This window comes from Canis lupus, chromosome 14, assembly GCF_011100685.1.
Source record: "Canis lupus familiaris isolate Mischka breed German Shepherd chromosome 14, alternate assembly UU_Cfam_GSD_1.0, whole genome shotgun sequence".
Lineage (NCBI taxonomy): Eukaryota > Metazoa > Chordata > Mammalia > Carnivora > Canidae > Canis > Canis lupus.
In genome coordinates, this window is record NC_049235.1 from 56,152,122 (window position 1) to 56,177,946 (window position 25,825).

The window sequence follows — 25,825 nt, forward strand, 5'->3', positions numbered from 1 at the left end:
GGGCCTGAGGTTAAAAGTAAGAATATGCAGGGATGCCTGGGTGGCTCACTGGATTAAGCACCTGACTCTTGATTTCAGCTCAGGTCATGATCTCAGGGTCATGAGATCGAGCCCCAAGTTGGCTCCCTTCTCATAGGCAGTCTGCATGAGATTCTCTGTTTCCCTCTGCTCCTCCCCACCCACATGCTGTCTCTCTCTTTCAAATAAAAATAAATTTTTGAAAAAAAAAAAAAAGTATGCAGCCAGGTGACCAAATCCTCAGTGTATGAGGACTTGTTACCTGATAGAAAACATGATTGAATGATGGTGGCAAGTGCTGGAGCATTATGGCATGAGTTTCAGAAGAGGAGGAACTGTCACCCAAGGGCAGGGCTGAGCAGTAATGGCCTGGGTGTGCTTTGGGGAACTAGAAGAAGCCAGCCTGACATTCTTTGTGGTAGACACAAGGTTTTTTTGGGGGGCGGGAGGAATGGGGAATTAGCTGCAAGAAAAGCAGTGAACTTAGGTTTGTGTTGCATAAATGTTTCATGGAAGAGTGGGGGGAATTTGTATATCGTGAGCTCAGGTTCCAGCAATAGAGTGGAAAGACTTGGGGAGGAAAGGGAACACCAGAAGGCAGAGTGATGACAGAGCAGTGTGGGGATTAATGTCAAAGGTTGAGGTATTGACCTTCTGCCCGTTGCTATAAAAGAATCTTTCATAATACTTGACTTTCAGCATGACCCCGTTGTGAGATCTCTGCCAGGGCGAGTATTTGTTAACTGTGCCCCGGATAACCAAATGAGTTAATCTCCTGACTAGGGTTATTTACCATTACCCATGTGAATGTGGAAGGGTGTGTGCCAAACACAGTTATTGTGGTTTTGGCATAAAAAAGTCCTCTCTGACAGTGATTGTTGGCTGGTGTGTTCAGTTGCTCGTTGAGGCCACTCCTGGAACAGGAGAGCAATGCCATGTCATCACAGAGGGAAGGATGCTTATCGTCCTGTTTTCCGTTACTGGGCCTGCTTCCAAGCCATTTGAAATATGCATTAAGTCGTTCAGATTTGTTCATGATCTCAAGGCCAGGGTACAGCCCTATTGAATCTGTTTAAGATGATAAATGTTTTACTCAAACTGTTACCTGTCAGTTTTAAGGAGGGTACAAATCATTCTCTTCCTCCAAACAGGAAACTTCTTCCTGCCCTTGTCTCCAACTTCACCCTTGCAGAAATTTTACATTCACATGATAAGGTGGATAATACAATGGTGCTATCAGAACCTTGCTTTTGGAAAGGAAAGTTCTTAGACTTCTTCAAGGGCAGTAAAGAATTGCCAGTGAGGAGGGTAGAAGTTAAAGGAGAGAATCATCTTGAAAAAGATTCCTAAATTCTTTCATTTTTAAGATTTTATTTATTTATTCACGAGAGACACAGAGAGAGAGAGAGGCAGAGACACAGGCAGAGGGAGAAGCAGACTCACCACGGGGAGCCCGATGCGGGACTCGATCCCTAGACCCCGGGATCACGACCTGAGCCAAAGGCAGATGCTCAACCACTGAGCCACCCAGGGTCCCAGATTCCTAAATTCTGACCAGGGTTATGCTTTTATCCTTATCTGATTGAGGATTAAATGCACGAGAGCATTTTATATTGGAAATATTTTTGTTAGGATCTGCATAAATGCAAAACTTGTCTTGTTCACTAGCAAATCTAAGGAAGATTTCTCTTTCAGGAATGAATGGAGTGTACTTTTGATGAGAAAAGTAGATAAGTATTTAGGTAACCTTCCAACCCTCTGAGTCACTACAGAACTATCAGATGATTTGCATCGTGCCTACAACTGTTTCTGTCCTCAGTTCAGTTATTGGTGATGCGTTTATTTACATTGTGGGCTCAGTTTCATGAAGAACTAGCTAACTGGTGATGTAATTGTCCACACAGATCATGTATTGATCATATCACTTTTCAATAGATGCAGCTTAATATTTTCCTTTAGATCAGCTCTGAAAATGACATTTTCTTATTAATATCTATCCAAGCCTCTCACGTCTGCATTTGATAGTGATCTGTGCAAATGGAACTCTCCGAGTCTCTCAGGACTCTGGTAAACAATTCGTTCTTTCCTTTCACGGCCCTTAGTGTCAGTAAAAATCACTGATGAAATAATAGCCATGCGATACAAAGTGTCTTTTCTATTTTCTGTTTATGCCTTTTTTTTTTTTGAAGCTGTAATTAAATAATGTCAAACTTGCAAACATAACAAAATAGTATCTGCTGTTTGAATATAATACAGGCCAAATTCTATAAACTTTAATTAAGTCAAGCTTGCATTGACCTCAGAAGGAATCTGGTTGAGGATCTCTTTTAATTACCTCTGCCTTAAAATATGTAAGAATTTTCACATTGCTTTTCTCACTCATAGAACAATACACGGATAGCTAAACTAATAGATACAAATCAAACTTGAAAGGTTTAAACTGTTGTTTTCATCCTGTAAGTCAGCTGAGAAAAAGCATACAGACTGCAGTTCTAAATTATGTCCATAGAGTATTTCAAATCCAGTGAATTAACTCTCCTTTTTTTTTTCTATTTGAGCTCGTAAATGTTAACCTCAGAAGTGCCTCAGATTCTTCCATTGAAATAAACTTGAACTGACAATAGCCAGATGATGTAAAATTGAAACTGAAATTCTATCCTTGGCCCATCCCATGTTCTTCCCCATAGGTATTAGAAGAATCGTAGGAGAGTTAGTGTTTTCATTGTACGTGAACTGTAATATTTGGGCAAAGCAGGGCATATAAATTACTGACTGCCAGGAGAAAGCAATTACCAGCATAGAGAAGATAGCTGGCAATAAATAAACAGAACTATGCTAGATAGTGAGTGAGTTTAAAGATTTATTTAGAATGACTTAGTTTATAGGAAACAGGCCTTTATATTTATCATATGCCTTCATTCAAGTTTCTTAATAGAAAGGCTAATTACACCACCGAAGCCATTTCTTTTTTGTTCAGTATGCTTAAAATAAAGAAATAATTGGGGATATGCTATATTGCACAACTAAAACCACAAACAAAACTAGTCACAGCAAAACAAGCAAATAGCACTTGGGAAATGCAGTGTACCTGGGTACACATTGTGTAAGGCTGACGGCTCCCATTTGTCAAGCTCCCATGTGTGTCTGAGTGTGCTGTGAGCTAGGTGTTACCCCAGTCTTGCAGATGAGACAGATCGGCTCCAGTGGTGCTAAGAAACTACTGTCCCTGAATGGGAACCCCACCCCATCCGATTACGAAGGCGGCGGCGGTGCTCTTGGCTTCTATAATGTGCCACCACCTCTCCCACGATGAAGCCTTTCCAGCAACCCCACTGCTATGTCCAATGCCTTCTTTTTTATTTTGAAAACAATGTACCATGGGAACCTTTGTAGTTCTGGTGAAGAAGCAAGGGGAAATTTTATGAGGAAAGAGTTTTCTCTCAAGGTGCTCTACCCCAACCTCCACCCCCAATGCTAAGGGTTAGAGAGGGGGGGGTAACTTACCTTACAGTAGGCTTCACTCTGAAGCATCCCTCAAGGTGAAATGACACTCTTCATACCACATCTGTCAGTGGCCCTACTTTGGAATTCAGGTGGAGGAGAATTAAGAAGTGGGACTTGACACTGTGCTTCATCTGAGATTGGATAATTATCCTGCTTTCATAGGATTCAAGTGCAGTGTATTAAAATCTATTAGATCATTATTATTTTTTTTTGGAGGAAATTTTTTGAGGAAATTCTCTAAATGTTGTTTAGCCAGATATTGACTTTTTCTTAGATGCTATCAATACTTTAAGGAACTGCAGAGTCCACCCCTAAGGGGAAGTGATTGTGCTTCAAAAGGCAGTTAGAACATAGAAAACAAAGTGTAACTGATGAAAATTGAACTGTTCTCGACTTGAAGGATTACAAGTGAAAAGGATGGCTAATGAACTTCTAGTTTCAGGAAGCAACTTTAAAATACACACACACACACACACACACACACACAAAATAAATAAAAAAAAATAAAATACACACACACACACATAAATACAGAGAATAATAAAAATAGCATCACTGCCCAGAATTGTGTAACTAATAATAAATAGTAATAAATTAATTAAAAATTCTGTCATCTTTGTTCATCTTTTCTGAAAAGAAATGAAACATTATAATAAAACATAAAGCTGTAGCCCCCAAGTGATCACTACCCGCAGGTGGCCTCCTTTGAAGCACCAGCAACTTTGTTATTTCCATTTGCTCTCCATATATTTCCATAATGTACTCCCATAAATGACATGTAGGATTGTATGCGTTTAAATATATGCTATATTCTATAGAGTATTTCTTAACATCACTTAGTATTTTTCTGCGTTGAGATATATTAGGCTTAGTCCATTCGTTTTGCGTGCTGAACAGCATTTCATCATGTGCATATACCCCACTCGATCAGTCCGTTCCACAGGTCATAATGGTGCTCCCCATTCTGTGTGGATATCACAGAAGGCACTGCTCAGAAACTTCTGTGGATGGTTTTTAGGGAACAGAGCTGGACGCAGAAGTATTGGGTTGTAGAGTTGGCCTTTCTCATTTCTTATTTTTATTACAGTCTGCCAAATCAGGTGTGTGTAAGAGATGTTATGTTTTCCAAATGTACTATCACTATGAAACTTTTCTTATGAAGAACTTTTATTTTTTAAAATTTATTCCCGTTAACCAGGAGTTCACAAACTAGCGCCTAAAGGCCAGATCTGGCCTCCTGCCTGTTTTGGTAAGTAACTGCTTACTGCCGCTTTTGTCCTACCACGTCAGAGTTGAGCAGTTGCAAGAGAGACCGTATGGCTCACAAAGCCCAAGACATTGACTCAGTGATCTAATATTCAGCCACATGAACTGATAAATAAGAGGAATTTAGAGGGTGACAGAAACCATGGGAAATAGGCATGTGAATGGGATGACGACATTAGAGAAGGCTGAGAGCGTGCCATATGAGCTGAGACCCAGGACATGAGGCATCCATGGCTCAGAGAGGTTAAGTGGTTTGTGATGTCACATGGGGAGTAAGTGGTAGGAGTGAATTTTAAGCTCAGGATAACCCCACCTATGGGGCTTTTTCCTCTATAATACAGTTGTCTTCTAATCTTATAAATGCAGAACAAAGCAGGTAGGTAAGTATAGCAGAGAAGCATAAGCAAAATGGTTTAGTTCTCCTGGACTTGGCAGGGCAGAGACTGGGGTGCAGATGTGTTGAAATTTGGAATCGGTACTGATGACTGGGTTTGAATCATAGTCCCAGCACTAACTTTGGCTGAATCACTTAAATTTGCAGCCTTCTTCTTCTTTTTTTTTTTAGTGGGGCGGGGGTGGAAGGGAGCTCATCTGTAAACTGAGGAGGGTGTTTGGATGATCTCCACGGGCTCTTCTGGCTCTCACTTCCTCTGATGCTGTGACTTTAGGAGGTGGCATTTGATCTGGGCTTTGGAGGGTGGGGTGATTTTGACAGCCTGCCTTATAAATGACAGGAAAAGGTATTCCAGGTGGTGAGAACAATTTGAGCAAAAACACAGTGGATAGTAACTGTGTAGTTAGGAACACTATAGGAAGAGTTCTGGGAATGGTGTACAATAGCAATAGTCTGATCTGACAAGGCTGGGGTTTGATCCTATAGAAGACAGGAGACGCAGGATGCATCTGGCACTGAGCTGGGGGAGGGTCTAAAATTATGCTTAGGATCTGGGGACTTTGTCTTGGAATTTATAGGATTTGAAAGGTCTTGGGTCTTTTCTTAAGCATCTCTGCCCATTGACTAGTCTCTGTGTGACCAGTTCCAGTGATGAAGACTTCTTTAGATCATCTGTTCCATTTTCAGACAGCTTTAAGAGTTAAGACAGTTTTTCATTACATTGAGTCATAGTTTATGAGTTCTAATGATATCTTTTCCAAGGTGTAGATAAAGGCATTGGAACATTTTAAATGGTGGAGGAACATGTTCAGGGATATGTAACCCAAGGGCCTGAAGTAGGCCTATTGCAGCACACATATAATATGTACCCCAGAGGTAGAGATAACTTTTAAAAGCCTTTATTTAGAAAGCATTCCATTCATGAAATGTGTATGCACTTATGTTGGATCAGTCAGTGACCAAGAATCTGGTGATAAGCCAGGATTCCTATTCTCACACTCTTCCCAGACTCATGGGGAAGATGGACCAGTAGACCATTGTGACAAGGCCTCTGGGATTTGGGGCAGGAGCACTTGACCTGGCAGATAAGAGGCGAAGAGTCAAAGGGTAGGTAAGGGTTCCTGGAAGTTAAGGAGCTGTCTAGATTGATCAAGGAGGTGGAAGGGCAAGCACTCCAGGGATGGGGAGCATGGAGATAGAAATGTGAATGAATGTGTCCTATTTAAGGAACTAAAAACTGTTCTGTGGTGGGACCATGTGTCTGTGTAGGGAAGTAGCTGGGAATGAGGCTGGCCTAGTAGACGGAGACCGGTTGTGAGGGGCTGTGTTGCTATGATAAGGATTTTATATTCTGAATTTGATGAGAAGCCAATATTTTTTCATATGCATATGTATATATGTGTGTACATATATATACATATACATGTGTGTATATATGTATTTGAAATATATATATGAAAATACATGTATATATATATATATATTTTTTTTTTTTTTTTGAGAAAGAGAGAGAGAAAGGGTGAATGAGCACAAGTAGGGGAAGGAGCAGAGAGAGAGAGAGAGAGTCTTAAGCAGACTCCACACCCAGCAAGGAGCCCAGCGTGGAGCCCAGTTGCACAATCCTGAGATCATGACCTCAGCAAAATCAAGAGTTGGACGCTTAACCAACTGAGCCACCTTGGCACCCCACCAATATATTTTTTAATTGAAGTATAAATGACATATAATATCTTATTAGTTTCAGGTGTATATTATAGTGATTCAATATTTTTATACTGAATGAAATGATCCCCAAGATAACTTGCTACCCTCTGTCATCGTACAAAGCTATTACAATATTATTGACTTTACTACCTATACTGTACATTACATCCCCTTGACTGACTTCTTTTATAACTGGAAGTTTGTACCCCTTAATCCCCTTCTCCTTTTTTCTCCCACCCCCAGCCCTTCCCCACTCTAGTAACCAACAATGTGTTTCTTATATCTATGAGTCTGTTTCTGTTTTATTTTGTTTATTCACTTGTGTTGTTTTTTAGATTCCACATATAAATGAGATCATAGGGTATTTGTCTTTTGTTGACTTATTTCACTTAGCATAATCTTCTAAGTGAATCCATCCACGTGATTGCAAATGGTGAGGTTTCATTCTTTTTATAGCTGAGTAATACCTCCTTTATCCATTCATCTGTCAATGGACACTGAATTGCTTCCATATCTTAGCTATGGTAAACAATGCTGCAAACCTAAGGGTTTGCATCTCTTTCGGTGGGTATTTTCATCATCTTCAGTTAAATACCTAGAAGTAGAATTGCTGGATCATATGGTAATTTTATTTAAAATTTTTTTCCATACTGTTTTCCATAGTGGCTATACCAATTTACATTTCCTCCAGCAGTACACCAGGGCACCCTTTTCTCCACATTTTCACCAAAAACATGTTGTTTAATGTATTTTTGATAATATCTGACAGGTGCGAAATGATATCTCATGGTGGTTTTGATTTACATTTCTCTGGTGATTAATGATGTTGAGCATCTTTTCATGTGCCTGTTAGCCATCTGTATTATCTTCTTTGGAAAATTTCTATTCACATTCCCTGTTTATTTTTAAAGTGAGTTACTTGTTTTTTTGTATTAAAAGTCAGTATTCTCTTTTTTTCACTTCTTTATCCATTTTATTCTTTTTAAAATTTTAGTTTCAGTATAGTTAATATACAATTTTACATTTGTTTCAGGTGTATAATTTAGTGATTCAACAATTTTGTGCATTACTCTGCATCATGATAAGCGTACTCTTACTCCCCATTACCTATTTCACCCATCCCCCTAGCCACTTCCCCTCTGGTAACCATCATTTGTTCTCTATACTTAAGAGTTTATTTTTGGTTTGTCTTTTTCTTCCTTTGTTCATTAGTTTTGTTTCTTAAATTCTACATATGAGTGAAATCATATGGTATTTGTCTTTCTCTGACTTATTTCATTTAGCATTATACTCTCTAGATCCATCCATGTTGTTGCAAATAGCAAGATTTCATTCTTTTTTACAGAGTAGCCAATATTCTTAAAAATAGTTTTTCCTCTCCAATTTATGGAATGTACATATACATTCCTCTTAAAGATATTAGAACATATGGAAAACATGAAGAAATAGAAATCATCTCTAATCTCACTAATCATAAATAACCACTGTTAAAACATTTTGCCATTTTTCCAACCAAGTGTGGTTCTATGCCTAGATACAGACAAAAAGCATGATCTTATTGCAAAGTAGAGTTTGTATCCTGCCTTTTCTATTATAATGCTGTGTGTCAGCATTTCCTAGGCTGTGTCATTAAAAATTGTTTGAGAATTTAACTATTAATGTTGACATATAAAAGCCCAAAAGAGGACTGTGCCTTATAGTTGAATGCCTTATAATGGGTTAAATTTTAAGTTTCTTGCATTTTTCACTATCTTTTTAAAAGATGTATTTATTTGAGAGAGAGAGAGAGCACATGTGTGCATGTGTACATGGTGGGGGAGGGTCGGAGGGAGAGGGAGTGAGAATCTTAAGCAGACTCCCTGCATTAGTGGGGAGCCCCAAACCGGGTTTGATCCCACCACCCCCAGATCACAACTTGAGTCAAGAGTTGGCTGCTTTCACCCACTGAGCCACCCAGGCACCCTGCATATTTCCACTATTATAAATAATGTGTTTGTAAATTTGGATTCACATCTGCCTATTTCCTTGAGGCCATGTCAGTGGTTGCCCCTTAAGCAAGAGTGTGATGGACTTAAGTGTGTATAAAGCCGTCTAACAGTGGTGTGAAGCGTGGACCAGAGACAAGCAGAGAAAAGATGCTGTTTGAACAATTTAGGCCAAATATAAGGGTGTGAACTAAGTTATTGGCAGCGGGTCAGAGAAAAGAGGACATGGTAAGATTCTTCAGGTGTTTATTGTTGTTGTTGTTTTATTTTGGAAGTGAATTTATTTTTAATTAATTAATTAATTTTTTAATAATAAATTTATTTTTTATTGGTGTTCAGTTTACCAACATACAGAATAACACAGATTCTTCAGGTGTTTGCTTGAACACGTGTGAGAGAGCTCTCTGGGAACCTGCTGGAAGCTATTAGCCTTTGGTACATATTCGTTCAGGGGTTTGGGGACCTTTAGGGTGACTGTAGTTGGTAGGGCAAAGAAAGTAGTGGAGATTCATGGCTCTCTTTTCTGAGATAGGAAATACCAAGAGGGAAGAACAAGTTTGAGGGGTTGGCTTGGGGAGGAGAAATTTATGAGACCAGTATTAGATGCACCAGGTAAAACTGTGAGGGAGACGGTTTACAAATTGAGTTAACAGCTTAGGAGAGAGGTCAGAGCCGATGTTGAGAACATGGGAGCCATCTTCACAAAGGTGGTAATATCGAGACCCTGGACACAAGAGCAGTCCTGGATATCCGGGTGTTTATGAGAAGAGTACTGGAGCAGGGAGGCTACTTGTTCCTAAGTAGGAGACAAGGGGGAAACTAGAGAAGGAGTGAGGAGCTAAGAATAGAGGAATTCAGAAGAGAATGGTGTTGAGGAAGCCAAAAGAGACAAGAATTTCAAGGAAAAAGTCATCAAACTGTCAAATGTTGCAGAGGTCAAGCAAGGAAAGGACTGGAAGGTATCCATAGGAGCAATTTAAGTCACGTGTAAATGTGGGAGGAGCAGGTTCCGAGGAGCTGTGGGGTGGAAGCCCGAGTACAGCTGTGCAGTGAGACAAGAAGGGAGCCGAGGGAGCAGAGTGTGCGTGGCTTTTTTTCTAAGAGAGCTTGTTGTGAAGGGCTGGGGAGGGCAAGGTGATAGCTCCAGTGAGATGGGGCAGTGGAAGTTTGCTTTTCTTTTCTTTTCTTTTTTTTTTTTTTTTAAAGATTTTATTTATTTATTCATGAGATACACAGAGAGAGAGAGAGAGAGAGGCAGAGGGAGAAGCAGGCTCCATGCAGGGACCCTGACACGGGACTCGATCCCGGGACTCCAGGATCACGCCCTGGGCCGAAGGCAGGCGCCAAGCCACTGAGCCACCCGGGATCCCCAAGTTTGCTTTTCCTTATTTACATTTAAACAAGGAAAGCTAGATTTCCAGATCATATGACTTTGATTAGTTCTCTGACATTTGCTCTTTGCCATGTGTAAAATCTTTTTTTTTTTTTTTTTTGGTGATTATTTTTTGGATGCTGTATACTCTTTCCAAGCTTCCAATGAGCGCACTGCTGCCCAGACTGCTAGCATCCTGCTTCAAGTTCTGCTGAAACAGGCCGAGACTCCTGTGTTTGCTCACAGAGTCTCATTGGATCTTAGTAAGACTCCCCTCTCAGTTTTTAAGCTTCACCATGCTACTATTTGGAATTACAGTTTCAAAATTACAGAACATGACGTGTGTCCTTGAAGTTTGACCTTTACCTGAAGAATTGGTCAAAAATGGTAAATGTTTAAATGTTGCAGTTTAGAGAATGTCTTTATTGTGTTGCCAAATGCTGAATGACAGGGAGCTTTAATTCTAACAAGCTCTAATTAGAGAGAGGGGGGAAAAATCAAAGGGTGATGTCAACCAGAATCAAAGTGAACCAGAACAAGAAATACTTTTATTGGTTACAGAACATTAACAATGCGTGGTGTATAGTCTTATTCACTTCCTTTACTAGCAATGAAAGTACTGCAGGCGGTCTCTAGGGGGCTCAGACAGTCTTATTGAACACATAATCATTTTGATAGTTGTTTTTCGCTGGTAACACAATGCTGTTTGGGGCTGCAGAAAATTATTTTTAGAGATAGGCTAAAGAATTCTTAGCTTTAAAAAAAACAAGGCAACATGGCAAATATTTCCAATGTAGGAAGAAGTGGACAGTCAAGGCAACATATCCACTGGTTTCCTACTTAACGGTGAATTAGCCTATTTTTTTTTTTAAAGATTTTATTTATTTATTCATGAGAGACACAGAGAAAGAGAGGCAGAGACACAGGCAGAGGGAGAAGCAGGCTCCATGCAGGGCCCCGGATGCGAGACTTGATTCTGGGATCCCAGGATCACACCCTGGGCCGAAGGCAGACGCCCAACCGCTGAGTCACCCAGGCATCCCGAGTTAGCCTATTTTTGAGTATTATTTCTCTTACTTAGAAGAATTACTTTAAGGTTATTGACGTAAAAGGAGTTAAATAAAGGATACACACACGTACAAATACTTCAGTGCACATCGACACGGGCATGTATACCATCTAGGTGCAGGATTGTGCTGTGTAAGGAACCCGGTTCTCTTTCTCTAGGATGGAGCTTACTTTGAAATTCTTGGTCCTTTCTTCTTCCTTTGCTTCCCAGTGAAGTTCAATATTACATCTTCTAACTCCCTTTGCGACCCCTCCTGCTCCCCTTCCTGTCTAGAACCTTCAGGCCATTCCTTTAATCATTCTTTCCTCATTCTAGCCAACTCTCCTTGCTCCTTGACTTTCTACGGGATCTGATTCAACCTGCCCGGGTGCACCTCCTCATGTCATCATGTGACTGTGCCGGGGCTGCTGAGCCCTGCTAGCTAGAACTGGACAAGCATGCCAGTTGTAGCCTCCGTGAACTCATGGGCCCCAGTTGGCTAAGCCCTCAAGGAGGCCTTAGCAATCCTAGATGGGCCCCCAAGCAGTTCTTCCCGGTATGGCTACTCTGCACGTCCACCCCCATCTTTAGACTTCCTCCCTGTCACCTGTTCCCTCTGTTTCAGAAAATGATCTTGACTCCTATCTTTTTGAGGCCACCAGCAGGAATTCCCGATCGTCCCTCCTTTCTGCTACTCTCTGTCGCTGCCTACACATTTTCTCAACCCTTCTATCGCCTTCTAGTTCTTTTCCTGCTTTTTCTCCAAAACTTTGTCACCAGGCTGCTCCAAAAGAAGAGTGCCTGCTTGCTTCCCTTTCTGTTCCCTGGCTCTCATCAAACTGCTCTTGACGAAGTTAAACTGTCAACGCCTATGAGGTATAGTGTTCAACCTTTACCTAATTTGCCGCTATCGTATTTTAATATTACTGAGCGCTACCTCTAAGCATCGTGTTCGGTTTTTATGAAACCTCCTCTCTTTGGGATTTTCTTTTTTTTTTTTTTTTTTTTTTTTTAATTTATGATAGTCACACAGAGAGAGAGAGAGAGGCAGAGACATAGACAGAGGGAGAAGCAGGCTCCATGCACCGGGAGCCCGATGTGGGATTTGATCCCAGGACTCCAGGACCACACCCTGGGCCAAAGGCAGGCGCTAAACCGCTGAGCCACCCAGGGATCCCGTGGGGTTTTCTTCCATCTTAGGTTCTCGCTACTTCAAAGCTGCCATTTTCCCAAAGTAGCAGGAAAAGATTTGAACATTTAATTCTTCACAAAATAATAATTGTTATGAATGCTTGTAATTCAGTATCACCTATCCTTCTAAAACTATACTTTTTTTGTCATATGAATATATCATAGTTTAGTACTTGTGACACTTTTAGAAAGTAAGAAATATATATTAATTATCCTTGATTTCTTCTTTCCTAGTTAATGAAGGAGTTCCCCTTGCTGAGCATGTTCAACATCCATGAAAACCTTTTAGAAGCCCTTCTGGAACTACAAGCATATGCTGATGTTCAGGCAGTCTTAGCAAAGTATGATGGTAAGTTCCTGGTATCTTTATCTACTTGAGTATTAGAGAGTATTTTTCTCTTCTTGTTGTGTTTTGTGTGATTAGATCGGAAGGATCATTTCACATAGTACAGGACTTTGATAACGATCCACTTAGAGAATTTTCACCTACAGTTTTATGATGGCATTTTATAGGATCTGAGAGTTTAATGGTTGGTTAGTGGGGCCAGAAGTGTCCCGTGGTCTGCACTACATTCCTGTCCCCCCTCCCAGTAGGTTCCCTTTCTCCTCTTCCTGTCAACAGGAGCTATTTATGCACTGCTTTAGTGCCGCCATGGTCGGGATCGCTCAGAACCTCTGCAGGCCCCACATATCCTGTTGGGACAGCCCCGACTGTTCGAGCTCCTGCTAGGACCCCACGTCGGATGACTGTGACCACTCCTGTTTGGTCATGTTGATCCTTTGAAGCAACGTAGAACAGCTAGTAGCCCTTACTACAGCCCTTGCGACAGCTCAGGAAATATTTGAAGATAAAAGTAAGGTGCCCTTCATCCCAGGTCTTCTCCTTCTTAGCCTGTCACCTGTTCCCTCTGTTTCAGAAAATGATCTTGACTCCTATCTTTTTGAGGCCACCAGGCAGGAATTCCTGATCGTCCCCCCTTTCTGCTACACCTACACATTTTCTCAACCCGGGAATATCCTCCCACCCCCCGGCCCCCATTTCTTTATGTGAAGGGCTTTGAAGTTACTTCACCATTCAGATTACTTACCCATGAGCTTATTTCATTTTGCCAGTTCTTAATAAACCAGAAAAATAAACTGACACATCTCAGAGATTTCCAAACTCTTGTGTTATGTTGCCATTGTCTGTGAATTCACTGATGAATTGCATATGAATTATCCACATAAACTCCCTGCCATGACGTAGCTCCTGGAATCTCTGCAGAATTTTATATTATTCTACCTATTTCGTTAACTCTCTCCCCAAGATAAACATGTCTGCTTATAGAATGGATGTTAGGGGGTGATTACTTTTACCACACGCTCATTTTTTGCTTTAAAAAGTATTCTGTTTTTAGTAAGCATCTTCAGGACATTTAAGTACTACTCAGGTCAAAATTTCCAGGAATTCCTCAGACACATAGAACAAAGGATTTTATTTTAACACACAGTTCTTCATAAGGGATCCCTGAAGCAGGTTGGAGTTGTTACCTCCTACAGTTGGGGAAACTGAGGCACTGGGCGACTTAGCTGTGTTTTGTTTTGTTTTTTGTTAATTCCTGCTCAAATCAGTGGAAGCTATAAGCCCGCAGCCAGTGATGGCATTACTTGGCCTGTGCAAATATAAGCACCCCGTGTAACAAGATACAGGCTACCTAGTATGGAACTGATTTTAGGAAGAGAGAAAAGTATTTGTGGCGTGCTTGACAGTAAACAAAATAAATACTGTTTGGCCTTCATGTCAGCTCACTTTTGTTCTCTGTTTACTTGCTGGGATCTCACTATTTGGCTGGTCTTGGGAATCGAAGCCAGAAGGCTACCTCATAAGCAAAATGCTCATACACCGAGGGTCTTTTGGTACGAAAGGAACCCAGCCCCGTGTACCTGGGTTCAGGTGGCCGTGCACATTTCCCAGCTGCTCCCCTGTAGCCGTTGTGCCATAGCAGCGTTCTGGTGTTCTCATCCCTCGTGCTGACCTATGCTCAACCCACTACACACCAAGGCTTAGGAAAAAAGATCTAACTGGTAGAGCCTTTGATACCTCAAGTCTCGTAAGGCTCCTCTCGCAGCGATCTCAGCTCATTACAGACATCATCAGCTTTGTGTTATAAGACTGATTGTAAAATGGAGAAATGAACTCATTTGGAGCTTTCTGTGATCTCTATCAATCCCATTGCACAGCCTCGGCTCCACAACAACCAAATGCTGATTTATTAGATTCTGATAACATATGTTCACATTATTTGTTACAACAGCCCGTCCCACCCTCCGCTAAATCTTGGCTCACACTTTGCAAAATTCCTTCGTCGCGAATGGACAAACTCACCATACCAGGGCCCTTGTGTTGAGCTTTGTTTATGTTGTGTACCTGGCAACAGAGATGATGTTCTTATTCATTATTCATGGAAAAAGAGCCTCATTAGTGGCAGGACACAAACTGTTGCTGAGATGCCTTGGTAGGAGTTTTGAGTTCAGCAGTTGTCAATAGACTGCAGATGACCTAACCCCGACTGAATTCTGGAGGGTGTTTTGGTGAGGACTTGGCCCAGGCCTGTGTCATTTACAGTAGAAATATAATGAAGTGGCTGCTGAAGTTATTGTTCTTGTAGAATGAGCAGCAGCCACACAAGACTGTTAAAAAATCCGCCTCTTGTTTCTCACCCCACACCATGGCTTTTTCAAGGCCATCCCGGCTGCTTTTCCTGGAGACCCAAAGGATCTTGACTGGGTTGTTGCCTCATTTTTCTGGCCCCGTGCAAGAAAGTGTGGGTGCTTTAGAGGGCTTGGAGTACAGACAGCAGTTAGGGGCGCCCTGTTCGTCACCCTAGTTCGGATGTCATCAGTCTTATCCACGAGATGCTGGAGACAGTACTTTGAATCCCAGCCTCTCCATCCCTCTTGATGGAGCCACACCCAGAGCAGCAAGATTATATGTTATCTTTGCAAATTGGAATGCTCTGGTTGGGTAGCTATTTCTTGGATGGTTTATGGGTACAGCGGTCCTCCTTTATTACTTTTGCTAGGTGGCCGAATTTTTCAAATAGCGTGTTGGGAAGTGACACAGTGGGATTTGTGCTGCTTCCCTGACCTTTGCAGAAAGGATTTAGAAATACGACAAGGCAGGGGGTGGGGGGTGCGGGGAGCCAACATGTTCAAAGGAAGGAGGGAGGTAACATATATCCCTTTGCCTCATTCTTTTTGTTCTCCATCTTTTAAAAAAATTTTTTTGGCTTTGAGTTTTCAAAGTGACATTTACAAACTCCTCTTACGGTGAAGCACCTGGATCCCTAGTAGGATGGCCAGTTAATTGGTCATACCTCCTTGTAATCTGTAGTCTAATTTTGATTTTGCCCTTGAGATAACTTCTCGTGTTATATTATTCCAGCCATTAGTCTGAAGTGCTGTCTTGCTGTCCTCAGGAGTTTTTATACTCTTTTTTCAATTCACTAACCCACATTATGGGTGGGCAGTTTTTTTTTTGTTTTTTTTAATTTTTTTTTTATTTATTTATGATAGAGAGAGAGAGAGAGAGGCAGAGACACAGGCAGAGGGAGAAGCAGGCTCCATGCACCAGGAGCCCGATGTGGGATCCGATCCGGGGTCTCCAGGATCGCGCCTGGGCCAAAGGCAGGCACCAAACCGCTGCGCCACCCAGGGATCCCGGTGGGCAGTTTTTTATCCAGGTCCTTCATACAACAGCAGCCACAACTAGCATTATTGAGTTCTTATATTTTGCCAGGGTCGGGTATGAGTCTAAGCTCCACAGATGAACTCACTTATTCTTACCACAGGCATACGAGGCCAACCCTGTTATCACTCCTGTTTTATAGCGGTGGTAACTCTACAGAGATAAGTAACTTGTTCAAATGAAGAGCCTAAGAGTCAAAGTAAAGCCATGGAGACGTTATATTGTAAGAGAAAAGAGACAAACTGAGGTCAGTTTTTGTCTAATAAGATGTGAATTCGATGAGGGAAAGAAAGCCAGAATAAAAACTGAGGTGGTCTGACTCCAGGCCCACGGTCTTGGCCGTCATGCTTCCACTGTCTCTGCTGTTGGCAGTATCTTTTTTTTTTTTTTTTTTTTGGGCGGTATCCTTTTAATTGCTTTTCATTAATGCCGTTCTTCTTGTTATTATTAGCTTCAGTTTATCAAGAACCTACCGTGTGCCAAGCAGGTTATGCATATTACCCGTAACCCTCAATAACCTTGCAAGGAGATAGTTATTCCATTTCTGCAGATGCAGAAACTGAGGCTGGTGAGTTTAAGTAACTTTCAAGACCACATTCCTTGAAAACTGCAGAACTGGGATTCAAATCCAGGTCTATCTGGCTCTGAAAGCCCATGTGTTTTCCATAAATGTAAGCCTTGCTGAAATGACTTGCTCTGCCTCTCTCGCTCCTTTTAGAAAGGCATGAATGAGGTGGGCTGGAGCTGTGGTGCACACTTTCAGTGATGCCAGATTGTCTTTTAAGATTCCTTTTTAATCGTTCCTTAAGAACTTGGTGTATCTCTGTTTGCTTGTCTTTCTGAAACTGCCTTCAAAAATGGCTTTCTCTTCTCAGTCACCTTGTGCCTCATTTCTTTGTCACAAAGGGAGTTTGATGTATGGTGTTGATTTAATTTGAGTTCGTCATCTTTTTTTTTATTTCTAGTCATACATTAGTTATAAACACAAATGTTTTTAAGATCATTAAGTCATCAGAACCTTCTTTTAGAACCATTGAGAAAGTTGTTACAAGCTTTGGGTTGCCTTTCAAAGGAGCTTATAGGCCACCTACGTTGAAAACTGAAGTCTCAAAGATTAGGGTGATAATGTGGAAAAGAATTCATGCATTTTTTATTCATTATCATTTGTGCATTTCAACGTTAGAAGAATCTTATAGAGCAAGTGGATGCGAGTGTGATTGCTGCAAGTTACCTTTGGGAGCACCTAGTTTTGTCTGTCTCAAGTTAGCAAATTTGTCACGAGAATTAAAGAAGTTAATCCATGTTAAATGTTTAGAACAGTGCGGGGTACACGTTAAGCATTCAGTAACTCTTCGCCATTATGAAGAGCCAAGAGCCCTCCTGAACTTTACCACGTTCTCAATCAGTTTTGTTCGAAAGGAAGACCACATATAAACTGTCAGTTAAAATGAGAGAATAAGAGCCCTGGCTTGTGCCCAGTGTTAAGGCCTGTTACTAAAATGAATTATGGATCTAATAGGACATGTAGATAGATAAATATTTGATAAGAATGGAAATGCTGAATTGCATCTACAAACAATTCTTAAACTTTTGGAAAGCTGAAAAAAAACAATGCCAGAGATTTTCATTCCTGATCAAAAGACAAATTGTTTCAGCCTTGGGGCAGTTTGCACCAGTGGCGATATAAATCCAAGCTCTTTTGGATATTTACTCCATTAGGTGATTTAGTGATTGCCCTTAATTTGGTGACGGAAATTTCCCTGCGAGGGACAAACTGGTCTGCTATATAGTCATGAATGTTATATAAATGCAACAACTGTATCAAGACCATTTTTACGGTGCCATCAAGCCCATCCTAAATTAGCATTATTATCTGCCATCTGGTAATGTGCAGAGGGTATACTTTCAAGAACAGGACATATTTCTAACACTGGGGGAAATACTTTCATCTCAGTAGATTGAAAACAGAGTTTCTAAAGAAAGCATTAGGGAATTACTCTATGTTGAGACTATTCAGACAATAAGCTTTTTGCTGATACCGTTTTGCAGAGTCAGCATGTAGTTATAAGTAAAAATTTCGTAAACCGTGTTCATTGCCCAAGGCCTTATAACTAACACAGGCTACTCAACTATCATCACAGTTCCTTTGAAGTGGTCACCGGATACCCTGTCTTTTCATTAGGCTATTTTCCATTTATGTTTAAGGAATAGGCACGAATAAGAGGGATTGGAGATGCCAGGAGGACCAGTGAGTAAAATCTGTTTTCAGGTCCCCAGCGTCAGGCTTTGAGCCTCACGCAGTCCAGACTTCCGAAACAGTGCTTTTCAGTCAAGTGTGTAGTTCTGAGTTACGATGCCACCGGCACAACAGCTTCTGAGATTTATCTCCTACAAAACCAGGCTGCATTTAAGAAAGAAGGTTTGAAATGCAGTCAGTCCCCAGTGACAGACTGTAAGCCTGGTCTAGCACCCTTCTCTGGGCTGGCCCTTACGGAAAGATCAAGGATACCAAGATAAATGTTGAAGAGCATCTGTAAAAGTGGGCAAATGAATCACATCACTGCTTCAAAGAAGCACATAATTAGCACTGATACTGTGGGCTATGGCTTCAGGCTGCTAAGGATGAGTCACTGAGAAATGATGGCCCCTTTATAACTTTGCACTGGGTGCCCCGCTGACTTGGAAACCAACAGGTAGATCTGTCAAGCGAACTCGGCCTTTGAAGTTAGCAACTGATTGACTATCATATCATACATGCAGCGAGCAGGAGTTCTAACAATCGATGTTATTTTAATAAAGACTATATGCACGAGAAACTTCTATTGTCTCTGATGATGGAAATCGTTTATGAATGCATACATTTGTAATTCACATAGCTGGCACATGAGCAAACCCTTGAAATTTATATTGGCTTTAGTAATCCTTATTGCTTAGTTATCATAGTTTACCAACGTGACATCCCTCCCCAGCCAGCCATTACCGTCCTATAAACTGCTGTGTTTGACTCCGGGGCACTAGGCACACAAGGGCTCTGTGACACAGACCTTCTAGGGTAATCCAATCCAAAGTTGCAAATAACATCTGGTGTTTGGCTTTGTGGCATAAGATGAATTTTTCTGGGTGTAGTTGAGTCTGTGTCGGCTGCCCCTCCCCCTGCCCCAAATTACTAAGGTCACGTAGTATTTCCCGATTGAATCATTGAACTCCCAGGTGGCACATCTTTTTGAAGTTTTGTATATCAATCCTTTTTATTTCTTCAGTGCACTTTTTCCCTTTAGTTGAAAGGGGACCTTGGATTGGCTTTTTAAAGGTGGGACAAAGAGACCTCACACTGTCTGGAACCAAAAAAAAGAAAGAAAAAGAATTCTAAGGACAGAATTCTACATTTTTATTGTTTCCTTTGTATCACATCGTGTACGGAAGTAAACTGAGAAATTGTATTGAAGAAAGCCCCTTGGAGGACAGCCTCGCATAATGGGACGGTAGTAGCACATCTAGTCCAGACACAGGTCAGGAAGGAGAAATAGGCTATATTTTTTGTTTGTTTGGTCCTTCAGGTTAGGGCTCCGAAAATCTCTGTCAAGGCCAAGTGTGGTGGATTCATATAAACTGCCAGACTGTCAGTGTGTTACCTGACCGAGGAAAAGTACTTGATACTCCGTAATCTTAAATGATTACAGGGAGTATTAGGTTAATTTCTTTCCAAATTCATTCAGCAAGGATCCATCAAATCCTTATAATGAAAATACAAACTTTTAGGTGCGTTCAGAGTCAGAGATGAATATAATCTATTCTGTGTTGCCGAGAAGCCTTCAGTCTGGTAGGGAAAGATAGAAAATGTCAACAACCACAGAAAAACCCCAGAACCACCCACAGTAAATTGAGGTGGGATGAATCGGTGCTCGGTGAATCTCTTTCCAACATGCTAAAGTGGTGCAGAGAAGCTCTTTGAGAGCAAGCCCTGTGTTCTCTTCTTCTTGGACGCTCGTGTGCGAGGGTAGACGTTCAGAGCAGCTGTCGTGAGTGCGTGGCTTCTTAGGTGGAGATGCACCAGGACACAGTGTCCTTGCTTGCGGGGTGCTTGGCTTATTAATGAGAGCTGCTACCCTTGAAAATATTGTCTTGGAATCATCGATACGAAATTGACCCTCGATTGACCAAGCTCATGCATAGGAACAGTAACGATCCTTTTAAAATCACATCTTGATTATTATGAGTGTAGATGAACAAAAGGAAATTAGGTCAAAAAGATTATCACTGATAAAACTGTTCTCTGTAAAGTGTTGCCCCATGGGTTTTTCTGAGACACATCAAATTGACAGTTTTACTCCAAATTACATAAATTTATCCCAAGATTATTACACTGAATTTCAGTTTTGCTATTAGGAGCATTTATGGCTTTTGAAAACTTAAGAGTCATTCTCCCTGAGATGACCTTTCCCTTCAGTGGCCTTGTTCCCATAACGGGTCCTAGGGAGCCAGAAGAGGTGTGGTTTGCCTTCCTTGTTTTTGGCCCCAAACCCTTCTACTTCCCTTCAACCTTGTCAGCTTGTACTCTTGCTTTCTTCCTGCCTCATTTGTAAACTCCGCTGCTGTTGCAAACAGATATCTGGCTTTAGAACCAGTACAGTGTCATCTATTTTGCTGGAATGCCATAAGCAACAATAACTGCAGTGCACATGTTTGAGAAATAACAAGTTTCTGATTCCGTGTTAGTACACCCAGCAATCCTGACCCTTTTGGCTTCCAGAAGCTAAATTAGGGGTGAGTGTTTGCATATCAAAGGTGGCCAATACCAAAGGATTTGAGATGCTAGTACATCAGCTTGAGATTTCATTCAGCAAACACATCCACCATGTTTCGGACGTTGTTTTGGGGCAAGGGAACAAAGTGATGAAGAAACACACAGCTTTAACTCCTAACACACACCATGTAAGTAGGAAAGGGAAGTAAGAAAACAATTGCTGTAAAGACTGCAATAGTAACCCAATATGGAAGGGACACCCTACCCGGGGGGAAGTAAGGGAAGTCTTCCCGGGGGAGGTGGCATCTGAGTTGAGCCAGACAGTGAAAATATTAGAGACAAAGACCATATGGAAAGGTTCAAGAGGAGGATTGACCCAGGTTCCGTGGAGTATTCCATGTATCCTACAAAGCAGGGATGGTGGAGGGCTGCGGCAAAGCGCCGAAGATGCATTGCGTGAGTTGGGTAAGGACTGGACCTCACAGAGCTTTGGACCTAATTCTACAGGCCGCGGAGAGACCAGGAGGCAGTGTTAGCAGGGATGGGGTCCATCTGACCTCAGAGTGGAGAGAGCGGCACAGTAGATTCATACTCTGCCCTTTTTTGACTCAAGGTGGTTGAGGGAAGAGCACACGGTGTAGAGGGACTAGGACAGGAAGGGCTGCAGTGCCACTGAAGGGCACTGGGGACGTGGTTTCCGACCGCAGAGAAGCAGAATTCTATCTGTTAGGGAGATACCTGGTAGGTTTTCAACCAGAAAGTATAAAAGAACCATTAGAGTTTGGTTTTCTTCTTTAAACAACAAATGGGAATCCCAGTGCAGAAACTTTTTTATTTCCTGGGTTATCAGAGCTTCCTTTTTAAAGCTCTAAGCACTTAATTTCATTTGGTTTCCAGTGATCTCTTAACTATAGGAAATTGAGGTCTGTGTAGACCTAGTGTAACTGTAGATAATCTGCCAGGGGAGTGTAACTAAGACACAGTGAGAGCCTGCCGGGACTCCTGCAGCCCATTAACACCTAGCTACTTCTGCTCAGTCCGACAGGGACACGGGGAGAAGAAAATGTGGCATGTGGGGAACAGGTGGAGTGTCCCCCTAGGCTTTACAGGTTCTGAACTTGGAGACATGCCTGCCTGGGGATGCAGATCGACGTGTCTCATTTGCTAAAAGCAAAGCATCTGATCAATTCTTGCCATGCTGACTACTTGTTCAGCTGCTACTAAAGTAGGCAAAGCCTGAGAGTCATTAATATGCCGAATTTAACTTTTACCAAACTGGAAGAACCTTAAGAGAAGGAGATCGTGTTCTCTTACAGCTCATAGTAGTAAAAGAAGGGAGCGCTAGTCGTTGCCAGATTTCCTGAATCCAAAAACAAACAAAAGCCAAAAGCTATACCCTTTCTTTAAGTCGGAGGAAAGATAAATATAAACCTCTAACTTGAGATTCAGTGAACAGCTTTGTGCTGGCACCACCGGGCATAGGAGACCGAGAGATTTTTAAGTGGAAATAGTTCAAGAGAGATGGGAGATTCTCAAAGATGACATTATAGTTATTCCCAGTGGAAAGAAAATGTAAAGGAAACACAAATGATTAAAGTGTATGAAAGGTCAGAGTGACAAATAGTTGAATAAGTGTATACAAGCGGGGTAGAAACCTGTAAGCAGGTGTTTAGGGTTGTTAATGTCCAGAAGAACCTAAAGTCTCAAGACTGCCCTCGTGAAGTTGTTTTCTTTTTTTTTTCAATAATAAATTTATTTTTTATTGGTGTTCAATTTGCAAACATACAGAATAACACCCAGTGCTCATCCCGTAAAGTGCCCCCCTCAGTGCCCGTCACCCAGTCACCCCGACCCCCCGCCCTCCTCCCCTTCCACCACCCCTAGTTCGTTTCCCAGAGTTAGGAGTCTTTATGCTCTGTCTCCCTTTCTGATGTTTCCCACTTATTTTTTCTCCCTCCCCCTTTATTCCTTTTCACTATTATTTATATTCCCCAAATGAATGAGACCATATAATGTTTGTCCTTGAAGTTGTTTTCCAAGCAAAATGATGAAGAAAGTACAAGAGAATGACAATAAAGAAAACAGAAGCAAGCATCGCGTTGGCAGTACAGGATGGTGATGGGACCTGGCATTGCAAGGCCAGTTCTATCACTAACTAGTTACCCGGCTCTTAAACATACCGTTTAGCTTTTCTGATCTTGTATTTTTTTCATCTGTAAAATAAAAGATTTTTGACCTTCATGGTTGTGTGCTGCTGTCCAATTCTTTGATCTATCTTGTAGAGCTCCTGTTTGGAGAAGATAGTTAATGTGTTAATAATTGGATGAAAATATACTTTTATTCATTCTTATTTATTATTTGCCCTCAATACTTTTGATTTTTTTTTTGGGGGGGGGGGGTTAGAATTTCAACAAATAAGTCAATCACAGTAAAATTCTAGGAGATGATCATGTGTTTTTTTAACATTTAGGAAGGAAAGAGATGATTGAAGCTCCAACATGGATTTACAAAGGAAGTTGTGCTAAATAGAAATAGTGGATGTAAAAATATTTGTAGTCTATACAATAGTCTTTAAATGTTTCTTACTAATTTGAATGGCCATCTTCTTCATATTTCTGAATTAGAGGAATGCCATAGACATATGTATTTATTTAATTAAAATATTTGATAATGTTTTGAATGGTACCTTGTTAGGTACTGTGGAGCAATATAGTCAGATGCCAATTGTATCGTGATAAATGGTGTGATTTAATGGTACAAGAGGTACATCTAATATCTATTAAAACTATTAGGGCAGCCCCGGTGGCGCAGCAGTTTTGCGCCGCCTGCAGCCCAGGGCGTGATCCTGGAGACCCTGGTTCGAGTCCCATGTCAGGCTCTCTGTATGATGCCTGCTTCTCCCTCTGCATCTCTGCCTCTCTCTCTCTCTCTCTGTGTGATTATCATAAATAAATAAAAATTAAAACAAAGAAAAAAACTATTAATAAATGGCAAAATTTAATGGTTTAAATAGTATATGTAATACCTGTTATTACCATTAATAAATGGCTGTTCAGACCACTGCAAATTTAGGGTGATCCCTAGAATACCATTCCTGGATCCTCTCCTTGGTATTGCCATGGTCAGTATTTTTTTTTTAAGATTTTATTTATTTATTTGGGGGAGAGAGAGAGTGCAGGCAGGGGGAGAGGGAGGATGAGGGACAGAGGGGGATGCAGGCTCCCCACTGAGCAGGGAGCCCAATGTGGGACTTGTTCCCAGGACCCTGGGGTCATGACCTGAGCCAAAGGCAAGAAGCTTAATGGATTGAGCCACCAGGCGTTCCCATAGTCAGTATCTTTATAAATCAGACCTTGTAGACAACATAGCACAGTTCAAAATCATGTGTTCGTATTTGTTTTAACTATGCGATATTGGCATATTTCTTAAACCATTATATGCCTCACTTTCCCCATCTATAAAAGAGGGCTGCTGGTAAGTCCTATCTCAGAGAGTTGCTCTGAGAATTAAGTAGAATAATGTATATAAGTGACTAGCACCTGTGCCTGGCACTTATTAAGCCCTTGATAAATGTTAGCAGTAATTTAGATGATGATAATGATCATTTGGTGAGGAAGGTAGGCTTATGAACTGTATGGAACAAAGCTGTGGGTGGTAGCTTGAGTCAGAATGATGACTAATAAGCTAGAAGGATATTCTGAAACCATTAGGACTTAATGGTTTAGGTTTCATTTTGAGATTTAAAATTGAATGGAATCAAATATTAAACCCTGCTTATAGGTTCATAAATTTTCATGGCTTAAGTAAAAGAGAAAAGACTTGGCTTTGGCTGAAATCAATTTGAATAGAACCTGGGGGATTTTGTTGACGACACCGTCACGGGAACCAGTAAAGACTTGTAGCTGCTGAACACCAGGGCCATCCTAGCTGTTATTCGGAGAGGTGGCATGGCTGTGGGTCCTCAGACTATACATTTCCCCTGAGCTCTGGGGGGAGGTTTCTGAGATTTAGAAGATGATTTCCACTTCTGATTCTCATATTTTGAAATCATTCATGGCTCCATGCCAAAAATAAACGAAAAGTCCTGAAGAATTTAGAAGTATTTATCCTGGAACAGATTAGGTTTAGAGGAGATAGTGTCACCGTTTTAATATTTGAAAGGCTGGTGAGAAATAATCAGGTTCTGTTTCATTACGGAAGGCAAAACTAGTAAGTAATTTTTAGATAAGGATTCATGGAAGAGGGGTAGAATGATAAAAGGCAACTGAAATGTTATGGAAGTTAGGCTGAAGTAAGAGAAGACAGCTTCAGGTGGCACAGGACTATACGTTTGTGTTTTAAAAGTTTTTTTTTTTAATTGGCGTATAAATTATATACAGTAACATGCACAAATCTAAAGTGTAGAGCGAGATGACTTTTCTCTTTAATATACACGTGTGTTATCACCACCTGGGATCGTAGAACTTTCCATCATCTCCAAAGGTTGCCTCACGCCTCCCCTTCTGGCCAATAACTGCCCTCCAATCCAGAAGTAACCGTTTTTCGGGCCTCTGTCATCATAGATCCTGCGACAAACTCCCTACAACTACTTTGGAGCGCTGTGTACCAGTTTAAACATGTATCTGTTTTCTGACTCAGCAGTTCCATTTCCAACTACATATCTATGAGGATGCTCACAACCGCCTTATTCATAACAGCCCCGAACTGGGAAACAACCCAAACAGCCCATTTGCAAGAGAAGAAACATGTCGTGGTATATCCACACAATGAACTACTTCTCAGCAATAGAAAAAGATCAAGGACTGATACTTGCTACTGTAGGGACGAATCTCAGACCCAGGCCAGACCCGAAGGAGTACATACTCGGTGATT

At 41.2% G+C, this 25,825-nt stretch overlaps 1 protein-coding gene across 10 annotated transcripts in view; it reads left to right on the forward strand.

Annotated features, from left to right (window-relative positions):
• ST7 (suppression of tumorigenicity 7) overlaps positions 1–25,825 on the forward strand; it is a 241,802-nt gene that overhangs the window by 169,711 nt on the left and 46,266 nt on the right. For all 10 annotated transcript variants that reach the window (XR_005369793.1, XM_038557460.1, XM_038557462.1 and 7 more), the window contains one exon: positions 12,717–12,831. Coding sequence is in view for 9 of the 10 variants with exons in the window: in XM_038557460.1 (XP_038413388.1) it covers positions 12,717–12,831 (115 nt within the window). In the remaining variant the exon portion in view is untranslated. The remainder of the gene's footprint in view (positions 1–12,716; positions 12,832–25,825) is intronic.